A 24,280-nucleotide genomic window follows, 5' to 3' on the forward strand; every position below is an offset into this window, starting at 1 on the left:
TGCAGCTCTACACTATCGAGGAACGTAGGGAGAGGGGAGACATGATCGAAACATTTAAGTACCTCACGGGACGTGTCGAAGTGGAAGATGATATTTTCTTTCTCAAGGGACCCTCGGCCACAAGAGGGCACCCGCTCAAACTCAGGGACGGAAAATTTCATGGCGACACCAGAAAGTATTTCTTCACAGAGAGAGTGGTTGATCATTGGAACAAGCTTCCAGTGCAGGTGATCGAGGCAGACAGCGTGCCATACTTTAAGAATAAATGGGATACCCATGTGGGATCCCTACGAGGGTCAAGATAAGGAAATTGGGTCATTAGGGCATAGACAGGGGGTGGGTAAGCAGAGTGGGCAGACTTGATGGGCTGTAGCCCTTTTCTGCCGTCATCTTCTATGTTTCTATGAGGTCTACGACCTATATTGGATCTCAGAGCTCTCAACATATTTCTCGTCAAAGAAAAGTTTTGGATGCTGTCTCTAGCGCCCTTGTATCCCCTTCTGGATCACAACGATTGGTTATGCTCTCTGGATCTCAAAGAGGCTTACATTCACATTCCCATTCATCCAGCCTCTCACAAGTTTCTCAGATTTCGGGTGGGAAGTCATCATTTTCAATACAAAGTGCTGCCTTTCGGCCTGGCATCATCTCCCAGAGTTTTTACCAAGTGCCTGGTTGTAGTAGCAACAGCTCTGCGTAGCCATGGTCTTCAGGTTTTCCTGTTCCTGGACAACTGGCTCATCAAAGATTCAACATCTCAGGGGGTTATTGTAGCGACCCAGTGGACTATTTGGTTCCTCCAAAGTTTGGGGTTCAAAATAAACTTTCCAAAATCCCAGCTACAGCCCTCTCAGACTCTGCAGTTCATTGGAGCTATTCTGGACACTGTACAACTCAGAGCATTCCTTCCTCAACAACGTCAGGATACTCTCATACGACACTGTCACAAAGTGTCGACCCTCACTTCGCATGATGGTTCTCCTTTGTCACATGGCCTCTACAGTTCACGTGACTCCTTTTGCCAGACTTCACCTCAGAATTCCTCAGTGGACCCTTGCATCTCAGTGGGCGCAGGCTTTCGACCCACTCTCTCAATACATTACAGTGACTCCTTCTCTTCAGCAATCTGTTCACTGGTGGATGCTTTCATCCAATCTCTCCAGAGGTTTACTGTTCCAATCCAAACGCCCCCTCACCAGAAGGTTATCACAATGGATTCTTCAACTTATGCTTAGAGGGCTATCTTTTATTCATTTTAAAATTGTTTATATTTCCTCCTATATCGTATGTATCTAACTTGCTGAATTTTAAATGATTTGTATTGTATGCATCATGTTTAAATTGTTGTGAACCGCCTAGAACTTCCGGGTATGGCGGTATATAAAAATCAATTATTATTATTATTATTATTATTATTAATAAATGGTCTTCGCACTCAGGGGCATTGGTCCACCGAGGATCATTGACATCACATCAATTTGTTGGAACTCAGAGCGATCTTCAATGTTCTCAAAGCTTTTCAGCATCTTCTTCACGATAAGGTAGTGCTCATCCATACAGACAATCAAGTTGCCATGTACTACGACAACAAGCAGGAAGGAACAGGATCTCTTCCCCTGTACGAAGAAGCAAAGAAGGTTTGGAATTGGGCAATTCTGCACAACACTTTTCTGAAAGCAGTCTACATTCAAGGAGAGCAGAATGCTCTAGCGGACAAATTGAGTCATCTTCTGCAACCTCACGAATGGACAATCAATTCTCCCTCTCTCTGTCACATTTTTTCTCAGTGTGGGACTCCTCAGATAGACCTGTTTGCATCTCCCCACAATTTCAAACTGCCCCAGTTTTGCTCCAGGATCTATCTCCTCACCGGCTGGAGGTAGATGCCTGTCTTCTGGAATGGACGAACAAATTTCTATATGCATTTTCCCCATTTCCTCTAATTCTCAGGATACTTGTCAAACTCAAACAAGAACATGCCACCATGATTCTGATAGCTCCTTGGTGGCCCAGACAACCTTGGTTCTCCCTTCTGCTTCAACTCAGCAGCAGGAAGCTACTTCTACCAGTTTTTCCGTCTCTGCTTACACAGAGTCAGGGTTCTCTTCTTCATCCCAACCTCCAATCTCTACATCTGACAGCTTGGTACCTCTCAACGTAACTTCCAACCTACAGTTTTCTCAATCAGTAACAGACATTTTAGAGGCTTCCAGAAAACCTTCCACCAGATAATGTTACAACCAGAGATGGACTAGGTTTTCTGCGTGGTGCAACCTTCATCACAAGGAGCCTCAGTCTATCTCTTTATCTTCAGTTCTGGATTATCTGTTTCATTTATCTCAACCAGACCTCAAATCAACATCCATTAGAGCCCATCTCAGTGCAATTACTGCTTTTCATCAGCTACTAGAGGGGAAACCTCTTTCTGCTCATCCTGTGGTTTCCAGATTTATGAAAGGACTTTTCAATGTCAAGCCACCTCTCAAACCACCTCCAGTAGTTTGGGATCTCAATGTGGTTCTTGCTAAATTGATGAAGCCCGCATTTGAACCAATGTCTTTGGCTCATCTCAAATATCTGACTTAGAAAGTGGTCTTCTTTATTTCTCTCACGTCTGCTCACAGAGTCAGCGAGCTACAAGCTTTAGTAGCGGATCCACCTTTCACAATTTTTCATCACAACAAGGTGGTACTCCGCACTCATCCTAAATTCTTACCTAAGGTTGTTACAGATTTTCATCTAAATCAATCTATTGTACTTTCAGTGTTCTTTCCAAAGCCTCTTTCTCACCTGGAGAAATAGCTCTTCATACTCTGGACTGCAAGCGTGCTTTGGCTTTCTACTTAGAAAGGACTAAGCCGCATAGATCTTCTCCTCAACTTTTTGTCTCCATTGATCCAAATAAGTTGGGACATCCAGTTTCTAAGAGAACAATCTTCAACTGGTTGGCTGCTTGCATCTCATTGTGCTATGCTCAGGCTGGACTGCATCTAGAATAGTGGCCTCAAACTTGCGGCCTGGAGGCCACATGTAGCCCGCCAGGTACTAGTTTGCAGCCCGCGGTCTGTACTAGTGATGTTTGTACTTGTGCTGTCTGCTCTCTGCAGTGTCCTCCGGCTTCCCCCCTGGCCTCCCGCTCTTACCTTCAGATTATTACTGCAGCCTGGATTGCCGGTGCTGTATCGATCCTTGCAGGCTGCTGGCATCCTCAGCAGCACGTTCCCTCTGCCGTGATCCTACCCCTGACGTCAGAGGAGGGGTGGGACCATGGCAGAGGGAACGTGCTGCAGAGGCCGATGACAGCCTGCAAGGAATGCTACAGTACCAGCAATCCTTTCTGCAGGCTGCGGTAATTAGCTGAAACTAAAACCTGGAGGCCAGGGGGAAGCTGGAGGATGCTGCAAAGAAGGGGGAAACATGCAGGCCTTCGAGGGGGGGTGGGGTGGAGATTTATAAACTATAAGAGTTTTACCTCATGCAAAATTGTCATTTCTTTAATGACATTAACTTTTTTTTTTCTGCTGGCCTCCAAGTACCTACAAAACCACCTCTCATTATTATCTGGATTTGTGGTCCAGGCGGGATGGCCAATTTAGCCAGGCAGTATTACAAAATTTATTCTCCTGAATTGCCAACGCTCCCACCATCTCATTCTGGTTAGCTTGGAGGTCAGCCATATGTTGAGAATATGCTGCCTGCTTGTCCTGGGATAAAGCACAGCTACTTACCGTAACAGTGTTATCCAGGGACAGCAGGCAGATATTTTCACAACCCACCCACCTCCCCTGGTTGGCTTCTTAGCTAGCTATCTGAACTGAGGAGACGCTAAGGAGACGTGCGCCCTACGTCGGGCGGGAAGGCACTTGGCGCATGCGTAGTGCGGCAGTCACGAACTTTCTAAACGTTCTTCAAGCAAGTCTGCTTGTGAAACTGTCCGCATCAGGGCTCCGTGGTTGACGTCACCAATATGTTGAGAATATCTGCCTGCTGTCCCTGGATAACACATGTTACGGTAAGTAACTGTGCTTTATATGTTGTCCTCTGAATCATTGTGAAAGTTTTATGCTGTAAACTGCTTAGTTATAGTTGGTTAAGAAATTTTAGAAATAAATAATAAAATAAATAAATTCCTCTTGATGGCTGGATTACTTGCGCTACAGTCTAGTCTTTGTAGATTTCAGTAGGGCTGTGAGTGGGCTTGGTTCTGCATTTCAGTCCTCTGAGCTGATTCTGCCTCTGGGGAAACTTGAGTTTAGGCCTGTCTTTCATTTCCAAACTCTGAGTCATCACCTTTTCCCTAAATGAAAGCATCAGAGTTGAAAAGCAACATAGGATAAAGGTGGGGAGACTGTGGGGGAGGTGCTGTTTATTTTTTTTTTTAATTTAGTGCATTTATAATCACTTGATTTTTGGCAGAGTACAGAAATAACATTAATAAGAAATATAACAGCCATCTATTAATACTGAAAAATAAGCCAGTTGAAATAAATAAGTCTTCTGTTTTTTCCCCCTAAAATATGCCTAATTCCTTTCCAATAGTTTGACGGCCATGATACCTCTGGTTTCCTGTGTCCTTTATATCAGTGGTTCCCAACCGTATCCTGGAGGACCACCAGCCAGTCAGGTTTTTGGGACAGCCCTAATGAATATGCATGGGGCAGATTTGCATACCTATCAACTCCATTAAATGCAAATCTCTCTCATGCATATTCATTAGGGCTTTCCCAAAAACCCGACTGGCTGGTGGTCCTCCAGGACAGGGTTGGGAACCACTGCTTTATACCACTGGTGAACAGGACTGTGAAAAATGAAAGAATGATAAATGCTGACATTTGACCTGTGATTTTCTTTTATGTGTTCTGCTTATTCAGGATACAGGACTCTCAGAATCCATGGACATTGACCATAACTCAAGCACTCTCTTTGATGACATGGAGAAAGCAGATTTCTCTGTAAGTTCTTGCCTGTGAGCATGTCTTGTGGTCCTTGGGAAAAGTGAGTTGCATTCCTTAGATGGCACGATAAGACAGACTAGATAGGCCATGGGGTCTTTTTTATGTCCCAGTTAGCAAGACAGAAAGCTGGATGCCTGTTGTAGAGAAGTAGGAAACAAGTCACTGCTGTCCATTGTTTTCAACTCCACTTTCTTGGCGCTGATCTTTTCTCTTGCCTTGGTGTGAGGTAACACGTGTGATGCTTTCTCATACATGTCCCATGTTTATCTTACCAGGTGTTCTCCCCTGCCATGCATTGTGATTCAAAGGGAAGCCCCTCCCCAGAAAAACTAGACGCTGAAAAGGAAGCAAAGCTGCTAGTAAAGGAAAAAGCTGTTGAGGGGTCTTTAGCGTGTCTCTATGATCAGCCACGACACATCCAGTGTGCCACTCACTTTCCTATACCACAGGTATGTAACCAAAAGCACAAGACAGAAATGGGTGAAACTCTCGCTGTTTAGGATACATGACAAATGAAGGCAGAGAAAATGTTGCTCAGAGGAAGAAATTTGAAGAGAGGCTTGCCAGATTGAAAGGCTTTGATCTTGGGGAAACTGGGTCAAATTCCCACTGCAGCTCCTTGTGACCCTTGGCAAGTCACTTAACCCTTTGTTGCTAAAGATTATGAGACCACTAGGGACAGAGAGAGCACTCTAGTAGCGCTTTAGAAACCATCAGTAGGAGTAGGAAATGATCAGTATTGAAAGGGGATGGAGATGCACAGAAGTGGCATGTGGAGAATGCCTAGGATGAAACAATACCACCAATAATAGAAAAGTCAATCTGTATGCCTTAACAACAACCAATGATGATAAATCTTCTTTTGCTGTGATTGAAACTTATGCTCAGAGACATGAAGGCGAATGTACTGCCTCACCACCCAATCATCGCATTGTTCAATACAGTGTCAAGATGATGGTATTGATCACTATTGGATTTCTAAACGCCAAACTGACTAAAACTTTATCATCCTATGTATGTAGCTTAAAGAAATAAAACTTAGCTTCGGAATTCACTGGTTCCGACGTGCCACATTTCGGTACTGCTTCATGGAACCGATGTAACTCTACTGCACCCCTCAAAATTTGGGTAATGAAGTCTCATGTAACTTCAGAAAATTGCATACTGATCGCAAAGTTTTACTCCATCTTGAAAATCCAACGGCCAATAAACAGATGCCTGTTCCAAGCCAATCCTATAAGGAAAGGTGGACGCCTGAGGGCGTAATAGGGCAGAGTACAGTACTGGGGTTCAAGAAAGGATTGAACAATTTCCTGCTGGAAAAGGGGATAGAGGGGTATAGATAGAGGATTACTGCACAGGTCCTGGACCTGTTGGGCCGCCGCGTAAGCGGACTGCTGGGCACGATGGACCTCAGGTCTGACCCAGCAGAGGCATTGCTTATGTTCTTTTCCCTGTGAAACGCTAGTGTAAGTGGCAGATGGTAGGTCTTTAGTGGGTGAAAATGTCCACACTTACATTTTAGCCAGAATATAAGCAATTATAGAGTACTTTTCCACGTCGCAGTGCTATAAGAGTCACTTATGCACACAAATGGTTAGGATACCAATGTTCCTACTGCCTAAGACTAAGTGGCCCTGTGTGTGAAGAATGAAATGAAGAGACCTTTGGGGTTGAATAATCTACAGAGGAGGAAATGTAATGTGCAATGTAGACTGACATGGAGGGAGGGGATGTTGACGCAGCAAAATGTTGATGGGGCTGCAGGGTTAAGAATATCAAATCCCATCACCTGTCTGATTGGAAGGGCTTGATCTAATCCATCTCATTTCATACCAGGAGATTAAGAACATAAGACTAGCCTTACTGGGTCATATCATACCAATGGTTCATCAAGCCCAGTAGCCCGTTCTCACGATGGCCAATCCAGGTCACTAGTACCTGGCTAAAACCCAAGGAGTAGCAACATTCCATGCTACCAATACAGGGCAAGCAGTGGCTTCCTCCATGTTTTAATGACAGACTATGGACTTTTCCTCCAGGAATTTGTCCAAACCTTTCTTAAAACCAACTACACTATCTGCTTTTACTATAACCTCTGGCAACGTGTTCTAGAGCTTAACTATTCTGTATCGCCTGGTAGACCGGTATAGTTATTCTTTACAGATGGGTTTATTCCTCACTATGACCAGCAGGTGGAGACTGAGACAGAAACTTGTAGTATATTAGCTGAGGCTCCCTCTAGCAATCCAATCTTTCTCAGTCTCCAGCAGGTTGAGGTAGGAACAATCTGGCTCCCTCTGTTAGGCCTGTTGTAATTTGTTTTATGACTCCTAGTCCCCTTTTTAGTGCCAGATGGAGCTTGGATGGGTCCTGTTTGGGGATCCGTCCAACCTCGGGTGATGTCAAATCCGGCGGGATTCGTGCTGGGTCCTTTCCTCCACCTCCCCACATTTTTGTAGAGGGCCTCAGTTGGCAGCCTGACTCCCTGGTTGGTCAGGCCTCCAGCTTTGAGAGCCGTGGAGTCTGTTCTGGAAAAAAAAATCCTGAGGCTGTGCCGGTCTAAAGGGCTCTTTCCCTTTAAAAGTACTGTATTTTACTGGTTTTTTTTTCTGTTAACCGACACTTTTATTCTAGCTAGGTCGCATCTGGAGCAATGAGCACTTTTGCAAGGGGAAAAGTGCTCATTGTAATCCAGCTGCGAGCCACTTGTGGGTTGGCCTGTTCGAGCGAGGCAGGCCGTTGCGAAGGGAAATCCTTGTCGGCATTGGGATGCTGGCGGCCAGGGATCCCCTTTGCGAGTGCCTTGCAGCTGGCAGCTGTTCGCGGGAAGCCGGGCTTCCCCCACTGCCCACTTGGGAGGTTCTCCAGTTGCCGATGGTCAGGCAGAAAGGATTCCCTTTCCGTGAAGCGGCTGGGGACTCTCTTTACAGCTGAAGCTGGTTTGCCTGCTTTAGTGGCTGGGGCGGTTTGGGCCTTCTAGCCGCTGCAGGTCTATGGAGGTTATTTTTTTTTTTTACACTTCCGCTCCATTTTTGGCAGGAAGCACTTACATTTTTGTTTAGTCTCAGGTGACCTTGCCCTTGTTTGGTGACACAAGCGGCAGGTTGTTTTCTGGGTCCCCTGCTGTGGCAGGGAGTCCCATGGGGCCGCTTGGGGTTTATTCTCCATGTTTTACATGTTTGGCTTTATTGCTGCAGCCGGAGGTCTTGCTTCCTTCCCGGGGGTCTTGGGGGGGGGTGGGGGGGAGGGTTCTTTTTGCCTTCGACATCCTCTATGGGTCGGCCCCATTCTGTGACAATGCTGTTCTCTTTGCTCCTCTCACGTCCCATCGCCCAAGGGTCTCTTGGGATGCTGTTGATTTGAAAGGAGCAGTCTTTTGGTTCTCAGGACCTGGACCCTTTGGAGAGCTCTCCAGATCCTCTGGATGATACGGTTTTTCCGCTAGCGGCAGCTTTCCCGCTCCATCAGCTAGCGCCGAAGCATCCATGGGATGCGTTTTTTGGCGGGCCAAGCTCCATGAGATGCTTTTGCTGGTCTCCTCTTCTGTTCTGGTCCGAGGACACTGTGTCGGAGCCCCCACGTGTGGTGGACCCCTTGCTTTAGGGGATTTTCCCTGTTTCCCGCTCTTTCCCTATGCATCATGATCTTCAGGATATTATGCTCGTACAGTGGCAGGTGCATGTGGCACCTTTTTGCTTTACGCATTAAATGGCCCACTTATACTCCATCCCGTAAGGGGATCGGTACTCTCTGAAGTCACCGGTGATGGATGTGGTGGTCTCGGCCATCTTGAAGTGGCATACCGTGCCTGTGGAGGGCGATTCTGCCTTGAGGGACCCTGAGGAACGTAGGTTGGAGTCTCTCCTCATACAGAATTTTAATGTGACAGCTCTTGTGGTCCGGATGGCGCTGTGTGGCGGGCTGGTTGCTCGGGCATGTTTTCGCTGGGCCGATCGTGTCCTTGTTCGTGAGTCTGTTTATTGGGATTTAGTAGAGCAGGAAGTTGCCAAATTTGAAATGGGTGCTTTTCTCTCAGATGCCATGTATGACCTCTTGCGAGCTTCTAACAAGTCTATGGCTTTTGGTGTGGCAGCACGCCGTACCTTGTGACTTCAAACAGGGTTCAAAGCTCAGCTGTCAAGATTCCCCCTTTGGGAGTCTTTCTTGTTTGGTGAGGATCTGGACAGGTTGGTTCAGATCTTGACAGTTGCAAAAGTGCCTCGTTTGCCTGAAGATAGAGCTAGGCCACTGGCACGAGGTGGTATTGCTTGCGGGCATGGGTGTGATTTCCACTGTCTTCGCCCTGGGCGAGCGGCTTTTTCTTTTCTGACCCCTGGGCTTTCCAGAGGCTGATATTGCCGATGCTTGCAGCCTTTTCGAGGGGCCCTCTAGGGTGCTGGTCGTACCCCCGCCGGTTTCCCTGCAGCCCGTCCTGCCCAATAACTTTTTGACGGTGCCTGCTCTAATTCTTGTAGGCGACCAGCTGTGCAATTTTTATCCAACGTGGGCAGAGATCACGTCCGATTAGTGGGTACTGGAGGTGATTCGGGATTGTTACGCTTTGGCCCATTCTTTGCCAGGTCATTTTCTCGCTTCTCCCTGTCAGGCAGCGTGGAAGAAGTGGGCTTTTCACCAGACTCTTCAAGGATTGCTAGATCTCAAAGCCGTAGTCCCAGTCGCCCTCAGGAGTGGTGTACCGGCAGGTACTCGATTTATTTGTGGTGCCAAAGCACAAAGGGACTTTTCGGCCCATCTTAGCTTTGAAAGGGCTCTCCAAGTTTCGTCCTTCCGCAAGGAAACTCTGCTGTCTGCAGTTCTGGCAGTTCAGCCAGGGGAGTTTTTGACTTCTCTCATTCTGATAGAAGCCTTCTTTCATATTCCAATTTGGGCCTCTCCATCGTTTCCTGCGCTTTGCAATCTTGGGGCAACACTATCAGTTTTGTGCGTTTTCTTTTGTCTGACCACGACTCCGCGGACATTCACCAAGGTTTTGGTGGTCATTGTGGTGGCGTTGCGCAAAGGGGCATTCTATATAACATCAAACTCAAGGAAAAGCGCAAAACATACTACACTAAGCTAATTGGTACAAACACCTCCGATACAAAAACACTCTTCAACTTAGTAAAAAAACTTACGGACACAAAACCATTCCTTGCCACTCAAGGCAACAAAACACCAACAGCTTCCCAACTAGCAGACCATTTCAAACACAAAATCATCAAAATCAGAACTACCTTCAACAACTCAACTACCACACACGATGAGATAATAACAACCCCCACAACGGAAGAAGCCATAACTGCAGACAGAACATGGTCCACCTTCCCAACTCTACAATGGCCTGATTTGAACCGACTATACAAAAAATACAGCCACACCTCATGCGACTTGAACTACTGCCCATCGTATCTACTTACAAATGCCTCCCCTAAATTCAAAACCAGCCTCACGCAATGGATACAAAGCACTCTCATAGAAGGCCAATTCCCGCAAGATCTTGGAGAGATTATAATCACACCTCTACTGAAAGACCAAAAAGGCCCTAAAGACACACCTACCAACTATAGACCTATCGCTTCGATCCCATTATACGTCAAGCTGATTGAAGGACTGGTGGCTCAATACCTCACCAACTACCTAGCTGACCACAATATACTTCACTCATCTCAATCAGGATTTAGATCTTACCACAGCACGGAAACACTACTGGCAACACTACTGGACATAGCCCGACAATACCTCAGTAAAGGACACAGGATCCTAATCATCCAACTAGATAAGATCCTGTTAGATAAGATCCTGGATGAAGAGAATCTACGGGATCCCCGACAACATGGATTTACTAAGGGGAGATCCTGCCAATCCAACCTGATCAGCTTCTTTGACTGGGTAACGGGGAAGCTGGATATTGGGGAGTCCCTGGACATCGTGTACCTGGACTTTAGCAAAGCATTCGATAGCGTTCCACACCGCAGGTTACTGAGCAAGATGAGTTCTATAGGATTAGGTAACACATTGACAAAATGGGTTGGAAGCTGGCTTGGAGGTAGGCTCCAAAGGGTGGTGGTGAACGGCACCCCCTCCGAAATGACGGAGGTGATTAGTGGAGTACCACAGGGCTCAGTCTTGGGCCCAATCCTATTCAACATCTTTATAAGAGACTTGGCAGAAGGGCTTCGAGGTAAAATAACATTATTCGCTGATGACGCCAAACTGAGTAATGTAGTGGGCAAATGCACAACAGACGAAGATTCAGTGCCCGACAACATGATGCACGACCTACTCCTACTGGAGCGATGGTCTAGGACATGGCAACTCAACTTCAATGCCAATAAATGCAAAGTTATGCACCTGGGCAGCCAGAATCCATGCAAGTCTTATACCCTTAATGGCGAGATCCTAGCAAAAACGGTAGCAGAACGAGACTTGGGGGTAATCGTCAGTGAGGACATGAAGTCTGCCAATCAAGTGGAGCAGGCTTCGTCCAAGGCAAGACAAATCATGGGCTGCATACGAAGGGGTTTCGTCAGTCGTAAGGCGGAAGTCATTATGCCATTGTATAGATCCATGGTGAGGCCCCACCTGGAATACTGTGTGCAATTCTGGAGGCCGCATTATCACAAGGATGTGCTGAGACTGGAGTCGGTGCAAAGAATGGCCACCCGGATGGTCTCGGGACTCAAGGATCTACCATACGAAAAACGGCTTGACAAATTACAGCTATACTCGCTCGAGGAGCGCAGAGAAAGGGGGGACATGATCGAGACGTTCAAGTATCTTACGGGCCGCATCGAGGCGGAGGAAGATATCTTCTTTTTCAAGGGTCCCACGACAACAAGAGGGCATCCGTTGAAAATCAGGGGCGGGAAACTACGAGGTGACACCAGGAAATTCTTTTTCACTGAAAGAGTGGTTGATCGCTGGAATAGTCTTCCACTACAGGTGATTGAGGCCAGCAGCGTGCCTGATTTTAAGGCCAAATGGGATCGGCACATGGGATCTCTTCACAGGGCAAAGGTAGGGGAGGGACATTAAGGTGGGCAGACTAGATGGGCCGTGGGCCCTTATCTGCCGTCTGTTTCTATGTTTCTATATTAACTAGATCTTTCCGCCGCCTTCGATCTAGTTGATCATACCATACTACTCCAGATACTGGATGCAAAAGGGATCTCAGGGGTGGTTTATAACTGGTTCCAAGGATTCCTTAAAACAAGGACGTACAGAGTTAAGATAAATGATACGAAATCTAACCCATGGTCAAATCCATGCGGAGTCCCGCAGGGATCTCCACTTTCACCCATTCTATTCAATCTCTACATCTCTTCCCTCGGTACCATCCTAGACAACCTAAATGTAACATCATTCAGCTACGCAGACAACATAACTATTCTCCTCCCCTTCGAATCCCAAGACCACACCACAACAGGACACCTGGAAACAATACTGGATGAAGTAGAAAAATGGATGACAAACCACAAATTAAAACTAAACTCGGACAAAACCAAATTCTTAATGCTTGAAACGGACAACAGACCTGGAAATTAAAGCAATCAAATTCCCAATCCAAACCTCCCTCAAAATCCTGGGAGTGCTGATAGACAGATGCTGCTCTATGCAGACTCAAATCAATAAAACTACCCAAAAAGCATTCTTCACAATGCGCAACTTAAGAAAAATAAGGAAATACTTTGACAAAGAACAATACAGAATCATTGTACAATCCCTGGTACTAGGTCTTGTGGACTACTGCAATATCCTATATCTACCATGCCCTACAAACATGATCAAAAAACTACAGACCGTTCAGAACACAGCCCTCAGACTAATCTACTCCCTCGGAAAATTTGATCACATCACCAATGCCTACCTAGACTCACATTGGCTACCGATTCGAGCCAGAATTCAATTCAAACTATACTGTCTAATCTTCAAAGTAATCAACGGTACTGCACCTGCCTATCTAAACGATCACCTAAACTATAACTTTCCACCCAGAACAAGAAGAACACTGACACCATTCTCATACCCACCACTCAATGGCACTCATTGTAAAAAGCTTTACGATAACCTCATAGCAACGCATGCAGCAAAACTCGAACCCTCCATTACCAGGCTATTAACCTCAACATCCGACTTCAAAGCATTCCGTAAAGAAATCAAAACGCTGCTATTCAAAAAGTATATACAAACTACCTAACCTCCCTCTCCTCTCCCCCTAGAAATCAAAACACTACTGTTCAATACCATTACAATCTTCCTAATCTCCCTCTCCTCCTCCACTTACACCGACAAGGTTCTATGCACTCCCTGACACCATACCCTCAATCGACCAATAATAATAAAAAAAAATGGAACCTAAATCATCTTCCGAAACCGATTACCTACCAACATATGGAAACAGACAATCTGCTATGTAATGTAATATAACCAGATTTACCTTCCAATGTTATTATGTCTATACACTCATTCTGTTATTAAGTCTATACCCTCAACCTGTATTCTCCAATGTCATGTACCCTCCTGGAAATGTCCAGTTCTCTTCCTGTTCAAAGCGCTTTCTATTCCGCAAGGTACAAGCGGAATAGAAATCAGTAATGTAATGTAATGTAATGGTTCTTCCCTAGCTGGATGATCTGGTTGATTCGAGCAATGTCGTTCCAGGAGAGCACCTGGGTCACAGCTCAGGTGGTGGACTTTCTGCAGTCGCTGGGATGTGTTGTCCACCTTTCCAAGAGACGGTTGGGCCCCTCTCAGTACCTGGAGTATTTAGGAGTTCTGTTCGACACCTCCTTGGGGAAGGTCTTCCTCCCAGAGGCCCGGGTATGCAAATTGCAATTTATTTCACCTGCTTATGGCAATCCGATGTCCTCGGGCGCAAGATTTCTTCCAAGTCTTGGGGTCGATGGTGGCATCCCTAGACGTAGTGAGGTGGACTCGTGCCCATATGCGTCCTCTTCAGTATGCTCGTCTTCGGAGGTGGTCGCCTCAGAGGCACAGTCTGGTTCATCCTGTCCCTCTGCGGGGCTTGGCTGGCTGCAGTCTTCGTTGGCTCCAGTCCTCCCATCTAGTGCTAGGGATGAGTCTGGATCAGTTGCAGTGGACGGTGCTGCTCATGGATGCCAGGCTCCTCAGTTGGGGAGCATAGTGTCTAGGTCACTCAGCTCAGGGCACCTGGTCCACAGAGGAGGCATCCTGGCTGATCATTGTTCTGGAGACCATAGCCATTCGTCTAGCGCTGTTAGCCTTCTGGTCCTTTCTGATGGGCAAGTCAGTCAGGGCTTGGCAGAGCCTCATCTTCAGGACATCTCGGCCTCCCACATTGCAGGTGTAGAGAATGTGCAAGTGGACTTTCTGTGTCTTAGATCCCAGAGAGTGGTGTCTAAGCCACGCAGCATTTCAGCTAATAGTGCAGTCTTGGTGTCAGCCCCTCATGGACCTGATGGCCTCGAGTGTCAATGACAAAATGCCCCGCTTCTTCAGTCGTTGCAGAGACAGTCAGGCCGAGGGGCTGGATGCTCTGGTTCCCCCATGGCCAACAGAGGGTCCGTTAGATGTGTTCTCTCTGTGGCCATTAGTGGGCTGAGTTCTTCTCCACGTTGTTTGACATCCAGGCCTGTTGATTCTGGTGGTTCCAGATTGACCCAGGCGTCTGTGGTACGCGGACCTGGTGAGGCATCTGGTGGCGGATCCTCTTCGTCTGCCTCTTTTGACCAACCTTGGTCTCAGGGCCCCATTCCATTATTCGATCCGGGTCCCTTTTGTCTTACAGCTTGGCTCTTGAAATGGACCACCTAGATAATTTGAGGTATTCAGATAAAGTGATCTCAACCCTCTTGGGGTCTCGGAGACTTTCCACTTGTTGGGCTTTTGTGCGGATTTTGGCATATATTTGAGGAGTGGTGTGCTGTGCGTGGAGTGGTCACTTCACACTTCCTTGCCTAACATGTTAGAGTTTAGTGCCTCCAGTGGATATTTGCAAGGCTGCCGTTTGGTCTTCTCTGCATTCCTATTTATTTATTCAATTTTCTATACCATTCTTCCAGGACAGCTTAGAATGGTTTACATAAGTTTTATTCAGGTACTCAGGAATTTTTCCCTGTCTGTCCTGGCAGGCTCACAATCTATCTAATGTACCTGGGGCAATGGGGGGATTAAGTGACTTTCCTAGGGTCACAAGGAGTAGCGTGGGTTTCAACCCCAGGGTGCTGAGGCTGTAGCTTTAACCACTGCGCCACACTCTCCCCACTCTCCTTTGTCCGACACTATTGTGTGGATGTTCAAGTGTGTCGGGATGCGGTGTTCGGTGAGTGTGTTATGGTGTCGGCCCTTTGGGGGTCCTACCCTTGATGAATACTACTTTGGTACGTCCCATCTGTAAAGAATAATTATACCGGTCTACCGGGCAATATAGAAGGAGAAATTAGGTTCTTACCTGCTAATTTTCTTTCTGTTATCCTGTAGACTGGTAGATAAAGACAGGTTGTCCACCCTTTCCAAGGTATGGAGAATGAGAGGGCACTCTCTAAAGTTAAAAGGGGATAGATGCTGTTCAAACGTAAGAAAGTTCTTCTTCACCCAGAGAATGGTGGAAAACTGGAACGCTCTTCTGGAGGCTGTTATAGGGGAAAACACCCTCCAGGGATTCAAGACAAAGTTAGACAAGTTTCTGCTAAACCAGAACGTACGCTGGTAAGGCTTAGTTAGGGCACTGGTCTTTAACCTAAGAGCCGAAGCAGTAGCGGACTGCTGGGCATGATGGACCACTGGTCTTACCCAGAAGCGGCAATTTGTATGTTCTCCTTATGTTCTTTTCTGTCTTTTTGCGGTGATTGTGGGTTTTTGCTCGCGTGCAGATTTTGAATTTTTCTGCAGGTTCTAGTATTTTTCTAGTGCTAGGGAGATATAAGAACAGCAGCTATAGCTCAGCTGGCTTAGCTGGTGAGCTGTGGGGACACTTTCAATTCAGGATTCCAGTTCTCTACAAGTTCCAGCAGCTGTTACTATCAGTTTGTTGTTTTTAACCTCCTGTTCAGAGTGTTTGTGCTGTTCTCAGTTAGTATTTTCCTAGGTTCTGCTTGGCTATTCGGCAGACTGGATTGCTAGAGAGAGCCTCAGCTAATATACCACAAGTTTTTGTCTCAGTCTCCACCTGCTGGTCATTGTGAGGAATAAACCCATCTGTAAAGAATAACTATACCAGTCTTCAGGCTAACAGAAAGAAAATTAGCAGGTAAGAACCTAATTTCTCCTTTCCTGCTATTGGTTTTTAAAGAATTTCCTTGCAATTTCATCAAGTGCCCCCTAGTCTTTGTAATTTTTGATGGAGTGAAAAATCAATCCACTTGTACCCGTTCTACTCCACTCAGGATTTTGTAGACTTTAATCATATCTCCCTTCAGCCTTCTGTTTTCCAAGCTGAAGAGCCCTAATCTTTTTAGTCTTTCCTCATACGAGAGGAGTTCCATCCCCTTTATCATCTTGATTGTTCTTCTTTGAACCTGTTCTAGTACCGCTATATCTTTCTTGAGATAAGGAGACCAGAATTGAATGCAGTACTCCAGATGAGTTAACATCATAGAGTAATACTGAAGCATTATAATATCTTTAGTCTTGTTAACCATCCCTTTTTTAATAATTCCTAGCATCTTGTTTGCTTTTTTGGCCGCCGCCACATATTAAACGGAAGATTTCATTGTATTGTCTACAATGACACCAGATACTTTCCATGGGTGCTAACCCCCAAGGTGGACCCTAGCATCTGGTAACTGTGATTTAGGTTATTCTTCCCAATATGCATCACTTTGCCTTTGCCCACATTAAATTTCATCTGCCACTTGGATGCCCAGTCTTTCAATTTCCTAAGGTCTACCTGCGATGTTTCACAATCCACATGTGTTTTAACAACTTTGAACAATTTTGTGTCATCTGCAATTTTAATCACCTTACTCGTCGTTCCAATTTCCAGATCATTTATAAATAAGTTTAATAGCACTGGTCCAATTACAGACCCTTGTGGCACTCCACTGTTCACTCTCCTCCATTGAGAAAAATGACCATTTAACCCTACCATCTGTTTTCTATCCGATAACCGATTCCTAATCCACAGCTTAACTTTGCCACCTATCCCATGACTCTTTAAGAACATAAGAATAGCCTTACTGGGTCAGACCAATGGTACATCAAGCCCAGTAGCCCGTTCTCACGGTGGCCAATCCAAGGAGTAACAATATTCCATGCTTCGGATCCAGTGCAAGTAGTGGCTTCCCCCATGTCTTTCTCAATAACAGACTATGACGGGGAGAGGGACCTTGAGGTGATAGTGTCCGAAGATCTAAAGGCTAAAAACCAGTGTGACAAGGCGGTGGCTGCTGCCAGAAGGATGCTGGGCTGTATAAAGAGAGGTGTAGCCAGTAGAAAAAAGAAGGTGTTGATGCCCCAGTACAGGTCGTTGGTGAGGCCCAACTTGGAGTATTGTGTTCAGTTTTGGAGACCGTATCTGGTGAAGGACGTAAGAAGACTTGAAGAGGTCCAGAGGAGGGCGACGAAAATGGTAGGAGGCTTGTGCCAAAAGACGTATGAGGAGAGACTGGAAGCCCTGAATATGTATACCCTAGAGGAAAGGAGGGACAGGGGAGATATGATTCAGATGTTCAAATACTTGAAGGGTATTAACGTAGAACAAAATCTTTTCCAGACAAAGGAAAATGGTAAAATCAGAGGACATAATTTGAGATTGAGGGGTGGTAGATTCAAGAGCAATGTTAGGAAATTCTACTTTTTCGGAGAGGGTGGTGGATGCCTGGAATGCGTTCCTGAGAGGAGGTAGTGGAGAGGAAAATGGTGACAGAGTTCAAAGAAGCGTGGGATGAACATAGAGGATCTAGAATCAGAAAATAATATTAAATATTGAACTAAGGCCAGTACTGGGCAGACTTGCACAGTCTGTGTCTGTATATGGCCTTTTAGGGGAGGATGGGCTGGGGAGGGCTTCAATGGCTGGGAGGGTGTAGATGGGCTGGAGTAGGTTTTGGTAGAGATTTAGGCAGTTGGAACCCAAGCACAGTACCGGGTAGAGCTTTGGATTCTTGCTCAGAAATAGCTAAGAAGAAAAAATTTAAAAAATTTAAATTGAATCAGGTTGGGCAGACTGGATGGACCATTCGGGTCTTTATCAGCCATGATCAACTATGTTACTATGACTTTTCCTCCAAACCTTTCTTAAAACCAACTACGCTATCCGCTATTACCACAAGAGCTTAACTATTCTGAGTAAAAAAAAAATTCCTCCTGTTAGTTTTAAAAAGTATTTCCCTGTAACTTCATCAAGTGTCCCCTAGTCTTTATAATTTTTGACGGAGTAAAAAATCAATCCACTTGTACCCGTTCTACTCCACTCATGATTTTGTAGACTTCAATCATATCTCCCCTCAGCCGTGTCTTTTCCAAGCTGAAGAGCCCTAACTGTTTTAGGAAAATCGTGCCTAACGAACTTATTGCACATCTTCAAAGGAATTAACAAACGGATGGACAAAGGGGACCCCATAGAGATCGTATACTTAGACTTTCAAACAGCCTTTGACAAGGTACCCCATGAATGCCTACTTTGGAAACTGAAGAACCATGGGGTGACGAGAAATATGTTGAGAGCTCTGAGATCCAATATAGGTCGTAGACCTCATAGAAACATAGAAGATGACGACAGAAAAGGGCTACAGCCCATCAAGTCTGCCCACTCTGCTTACCCACCCCCTGTCTATGCCCTAATGACCCAATTTCCTTATCTTGACCCTCGTAGGGATCCCACATGGGTATCCCATTTATTCTTAAAGTATGGCACGCTATCTGCCTCGATCACCTGCACTGGAAGCTTGTTCCAATGATCAACCACTCTCTCTGTGAAGAAATACTTTCTGGTGTCGCCATGAAATTTTCCGTCCCTGAGTTTGAGCGGGTGCCCTCTTGTGGCTGAGGGTCCCTTGAGAAAGAAAATATCATCTTCCACTTCGACACGTCCCGTGAGGTACTTAAATGTTTCGATCATGTCTCCCCTCTTCCTACGTTCCTCAAGAGTGTAGAGCTGCAATTTGTTCAGTCTCTCTTCGTATGAGAGACCCTTGAGCCCCGAGATCATCCTGGTGGCCGTCCGTTGAACCGATTCAATTCTGCGCACATCTTTACTGTAATGTGGCCTCCAGAATTGCACACAGTACTCCAGATGAGGTCTCACCATGGCCCTGTACAACGGCATTATGACTTCAGGCTTTCGGCTGACGAAACTTCTATTGATACAACCCAATATCTGCCTTGCCTTAGATGAAGCCTTCTCCACTTGATTGGCAGTTTTCATGTCTGCACTGATGATTACTCCTAAATCTCGTTCTGCTGAAGTCCTAGTTAAAGTTTCTCCGTTCAAGAAGTACGTCCTGCATGGATTTCCGCTTCCGAGGTGCATGACCTTACATTTCTTAGCATTGAAGCCTAGCTGCCAGGTTGAGGACCAACTTTCCAATGTAAGCAGGTCCAGGTAGGAGTGAAAGGCCACTACTCGGACTGGAGGAGGGTCACAAGTGGTGTTCCGCAGGGGTCGGTGCTTGGACCGCTGCTATTTAATGTATTTATAAATGATCTAGAAACAGGGACGAAGTGCGAAGTAATAAAATTTGCAGACGACACCAAACTATTTAATGGGGCTAGGACTAAAGAGGACTGCGAAGATTTACAAAGGGACCTGAACAAACTATGGGAGTGGGCGACAAGATGGCAGATGAAGTTCAATGTAGAGAAATGTAAAGTCTTGCACGTAGGAAACAGAAACCCGAGGTACAACTACACGATGGGAGGGCTGTTATTGGGAGAAAGTAGTCTAGAAAAGGACTTAGGGGTACTGGTAGACAAGACAATGAAACCCGTTGGCCCAGTGCGCAGCGGCCTCTAAGAAGGCGAACAGAATGAAAGGTATCATCAAGAAAAGTATTACAACCAGAACGAAGGAAGTTATCTTGCCGTTTTATCAGGTGATGTTGCGCCCGCATCTGCAGTACTGCATCCAATGCTTGTCGCCGTACCTTAAGAAGGACATGGCGATACTCAAGAGGGTTCAGAAAAGAGCAAAGAGATTGATAAAAGGTATGGAAAATCTTTCCTATACTGAAAGATTGGAGAAACTGGGGCCCTTTTTCCTGGAAAAGCGGAGGCTTAGAGGGGACATGATAGAGACTTACAAGATCATGAAGGGCATAGAGAAAGTGGAGAGGGACAGATTCTTCAAACCTTCGAAGACTACAAGAACGAGAGGGCATTCGGATAAATTAAAAGGTGCCAGATTCAGAACCAATGCTAGGAAGTTCTTCTTCATCCAGAGGGTGGTGGACACCTGGAATGCGCTTCCAGAGGGTGTGGTAGGACAGAGTACGGTATTGGATTACAAGAAAGGATTAGATGTTTTCCTGAAGGAAAAGGGGATTGAAGGGTATAGATAGAGGATTAATATGCAGGTCCTGGACCTGATGGGCCGCCGCGTGAGCGGGCTGCTGGGCATGATGGACCTCTGGTCTGACCCAGCAGAGGTACTGCTTATGTTATTATGTTCTTATGTTTCCTCATACGAGGGGAATTTCAGCCCCTTTATCATCTTGGCCGGTCTTCTTTGAACTTTTTCTAGCACCACTATATCTTTCTTGAGATAAGGAGACTAGAATTGAACGCAATACTCCAGATGAGGTTGCACCATGGAGCGATACAGGGGCATTATAACATTCTTAGTCTTGTTAACCATCGCTTTTTTAATAATTCCTAGCATCCTGTGTGCTTTAATTTTCTCAGGAGCCTCTGATGAGGAACTTTGTCAAAATTTTGTGAAAATCTAGATACACTATATAAGAACATAAGATTTACTGCTGCTATTTCAGACCAGTGGTCCATCGTGCCTAGCAGTCCGCTCACGCGGTGGCCCTTAGGTCAAAGACCAGTGCCCTAACTGAGACTAGCTTTACCTGCATACGTTCTGGTTCAGCATGAACATAACTTTATCTTAAATCCCTGGAGGGTGTTGTCCCCTATAGCAACCTCCAGAAGAGTATTCCAGTTTTCCACCACTCTCTTGGTGAAGAAGAACTTCCTTACATTTGTACGGAATCTATCCCCTTTTAACTTTAGAGAGTGGGCTCTTGTTCTCTCTACCTTGGAGAGGGTGAACAACCTGTCTCTATCTACTAAGTCTATTCCCTCCATTATTTTGAATGTTTCGATCATGTCCCCTCTCAGTCTCATCTTTTCAAGGGAGAAGAGGCCCAGTTTCTCTAATCTTTCACTGTACAGCAACTCCTCCAGCCCCTTAACCATTTTAGTCGCTCTTCTCTGGACCCTTTCGAGTAGTACCGTGTCCTTCTTCATGTACGACTAGATGCAGTATTCCAGGTGGGGGCGTACCATGTCCTGGTACAGTGGCATGATAACCTTCTGCAATCTGCTCATGACCCCCTTCTTAATCATTCCTAACATTCTGTTCACCCTTTTTGCAGCCGCTGCGCATTGTGCGGGCGGCTTCATCGACTTGTCGACCAGTATTCCCAGATCTCTTTTCTGGGGGGGTTTCTCTGAGTAACGCACCAGACATCCTGTATTCGTGTATAATATTTTTGCTACCGACATGCATTACCTTACATTTATCAACGATAAACCTCATTTGTCATGTCGTGACCCATTTCTCAAGTGTGTTTATGTCACGTTGCAGGTCTTCGCAATCCTGCGTCTTCACCACTCTGAATAACTTTGTATCATCCGCAAATTTAATCACTTCGCTCGTCGTACCAATTTCCAGGTCGTTTAGAAATATGTTGATGAGCACGGGTCCAAGCACCGAACCCTGCGGCACTCCACTCATGATGTTTTTCCAGTCCGAGTATTGTCCATTTACCCCCATGCGCTGTTTCCTATCCGCCTACCAGTTTTTAATCCACATGAGTATTTCACCCTCGATTCTATAGCTCGCAAGTTTTTGAAGTAGTCGTTCATGCGGGACCTTGTTGAACGCCTTCTGAAAATCCAGATATACAATGTCGAGCAACTCGCCCTTGTCTATCTGCCTGTTTACTCCCTTGAAGAAGTGCAGAAAGTTCGTCAAGCAAGATCTTCCTTTGATGAAGCCGTGCTGGCTGGTCCTCATCAGATTGTGTCCATCAAGGTGATCAATGATGCGGTCCTTTATCAGCACCTCTACCTTTTTTCCCGGTACTGAGGTTAGACTCACCAGTCTGCATTTTTCCCGGATCTCCCCTTGAACCTTTCTTGAAGATCGGCGTGAGATTCGCCACTTTCCAGTCTTCCGGAATCCTTCACGATTTGATTGACAGATTGGCTATTAGTTGAAGCAGTTCAGCTATAGCCCCTTTCAGTTTCTTGATTACCCTTGGATGGATGCCATCCGGTCCCGGGGATTTATCGTTTTTAAGCCTATCAATCTGCCTGCATACCTCTTCTAGGCTGACCATCAATCCTGTCAGTTTCCTGTCCTCATTTCCTGGTATAGCCTGTAGGCTTCCGGTATGTTGTGTATATCCTCTTCGGTAAATACAGACACAAAAAATGTGTTCAGTTTGTCGGCGATGGCTTTGTCCTCCTTTAGTGCTCCCTTTATTCCATGGTCATCCAATAGCCCCACTGCTTCCTTCACAGGTCGTTTCCCTTTAATATATCGAAAGAACGGCTTGAAGTTTTTTGCCTCCTTGGCTATTTTTTCTTCATAATCTCTTTTGGCCCTTCTTACCGCCTTGTGGCACTGGCTCACCTTTATCTACATGTTTATTCACACCTTCAGAGAAGTCAAGCAAGTTGGTGAGGCTAGACCTCCCTTGACTGAACCCATGGTGACTCTATCTCATTAAATCATGTTTGTCCACATCAGGGGTGTCAAAATCAAATATACAATGGGTGAAAATTAAAAACTTGGACAAAGTTGCGGGCCAACCAAAACAAGTGCTGTGGTCGTAATCATGTTTATTTATTTTTATTTATTTAATCATTTATTTAGCCCATCCTCCCAAAGGAACCAAGAATGGCTTAAAAGAGTACATTTGATTGGCGGATGTAGGGGGTTTAGATTATAGCATTTATAATAGTGTAAAGTACAGACTGAAAGTACAGACTTGGTGGACATAGGACACAGTGTTTACAGTATAGATGTAACATACAGACTTAGATATAGATGTGGTTTGAATTGCAGAATTTTCGGCATAGATGGGCATAACAGAGGTAATAAATAATATTCGTGGTGGCAAAAGAGTTTTAGTGAGATTCCGTTTGGGGTACTAGTCGGTGCCTTTAGGTTCGGCAAAAGAAACTAAAAGAGTGTAAATATAAAAGTGGCCAAAGAAGCATCGCAGGCTCATAATAAACTAAAACCCAACAACAAGAAAAAAAATATAAATAATGAAAAATAAATAATAACAAAACCTTGCGTGCGGAAAGGTTTAAAAATGCATAAATAAAATGTCTCTGCTGCAGAGTGTGTAAAAAGTGTAGTTGTCCTGCAGTAACAAACGTCGCAGTTTGGCAATAGAGTATAGTTTCAAGTCAAGTTTATTAGGATTTTATATACCGCCTATCAAGGTTATCTAAGCGGTTTTTACAATCAGGTACTCAAGCATTTTCCCTCTCTGTCCCGGAGGACTCACAATCTATCTAATGTACCTGGGGCTATAGAAAACAAAAACCATCAGCTAATATTTTATGGGAATTTAAGATAACTTAAAATAACTATGTGCATGTTAAAAATAAAAAGGAAGAATAAAATAAAGCCATGTTGGCTCTTACCTAGTAGAGACAATCTGTATCGCTCTGAGCTGAGAAAACCAAAAATAAAACTGGCTTGAAAAATGCTGGCAATTTAAAAAAAGGGGGGGGGGGGTCACATGACAAGTGGCATAGTCACAACCATAATCATAAGCAAAAAGTGGCATAAAAAAACGCTACAGAAATCGATGGTCATATGATTAATTTAAACCCGATGAAAAATAATAAATAAATGAAAGGTCTAAAAACAACTGACACACATCGTGAAGATAGTATAGCTGTCCTACATTGACATACTTGGCGGGCCAGCTCCAGTAGACATTTGGTATTTTCTCATGGGCCAAATATAATTACACTGCGGGCCAGATTTGGCCCTCGCGCCTGAGTTTGACACCCCTGGTCTACGTGTTCCACAATTTTAGTTTTTATAATTGTTTCCACCATTTTGCCCAGTCCTGAAGTCAGGCTTACCTGTTTGTAATTTCCTGAATCTCCCCTGGAACCCTTTTTAAAATTCGGGTAAGAAAGAGAAT

The 24,280-nt window shown here is 45.3% G+C and overlaps 1 protein-coding gene across 1 annotated transcript in view; it reads left to right on the forward strand.

The window, feature by feature from the left end:
* Window positions 1-24,280, forward strand: part of MED12 (mediator complex subunit 12) — a 708,291-nt gene that overhangs the window by 206,750 nt on the left and 477,261 nt on the right. Inside the window, exons 14-15 of the mRNA XM_033943934.1 lie at window positions 4,872-4,952; window positions 5,231-5,404. Of these exons, the coding sequence (XP_033799825.1) occupies window positions 4,872-4,952; window positions 5,231-5,404 (255 nt within the window). The remainder of the gene's footprint in view (window positions 1-4,871; window positions 4,953-5,230; window positions 5,405-24,280) is intronic.

Source organism: Geotrypetes seraphini, chromosome 5 (genome assembly GCF_902459505.1).
Source record: "Geotrypetes seraphini chromosome 5, aGeoSer1.1, whole genome shotgun sequence".
NCBI classification, from domain to species: domain Eukaryota; kingdom Metazoa; phylum Chordata; class Amphibia; order Gymnophiona; family Dermophiidae; genus Geotrypetes; species Geotrypetes seraphini.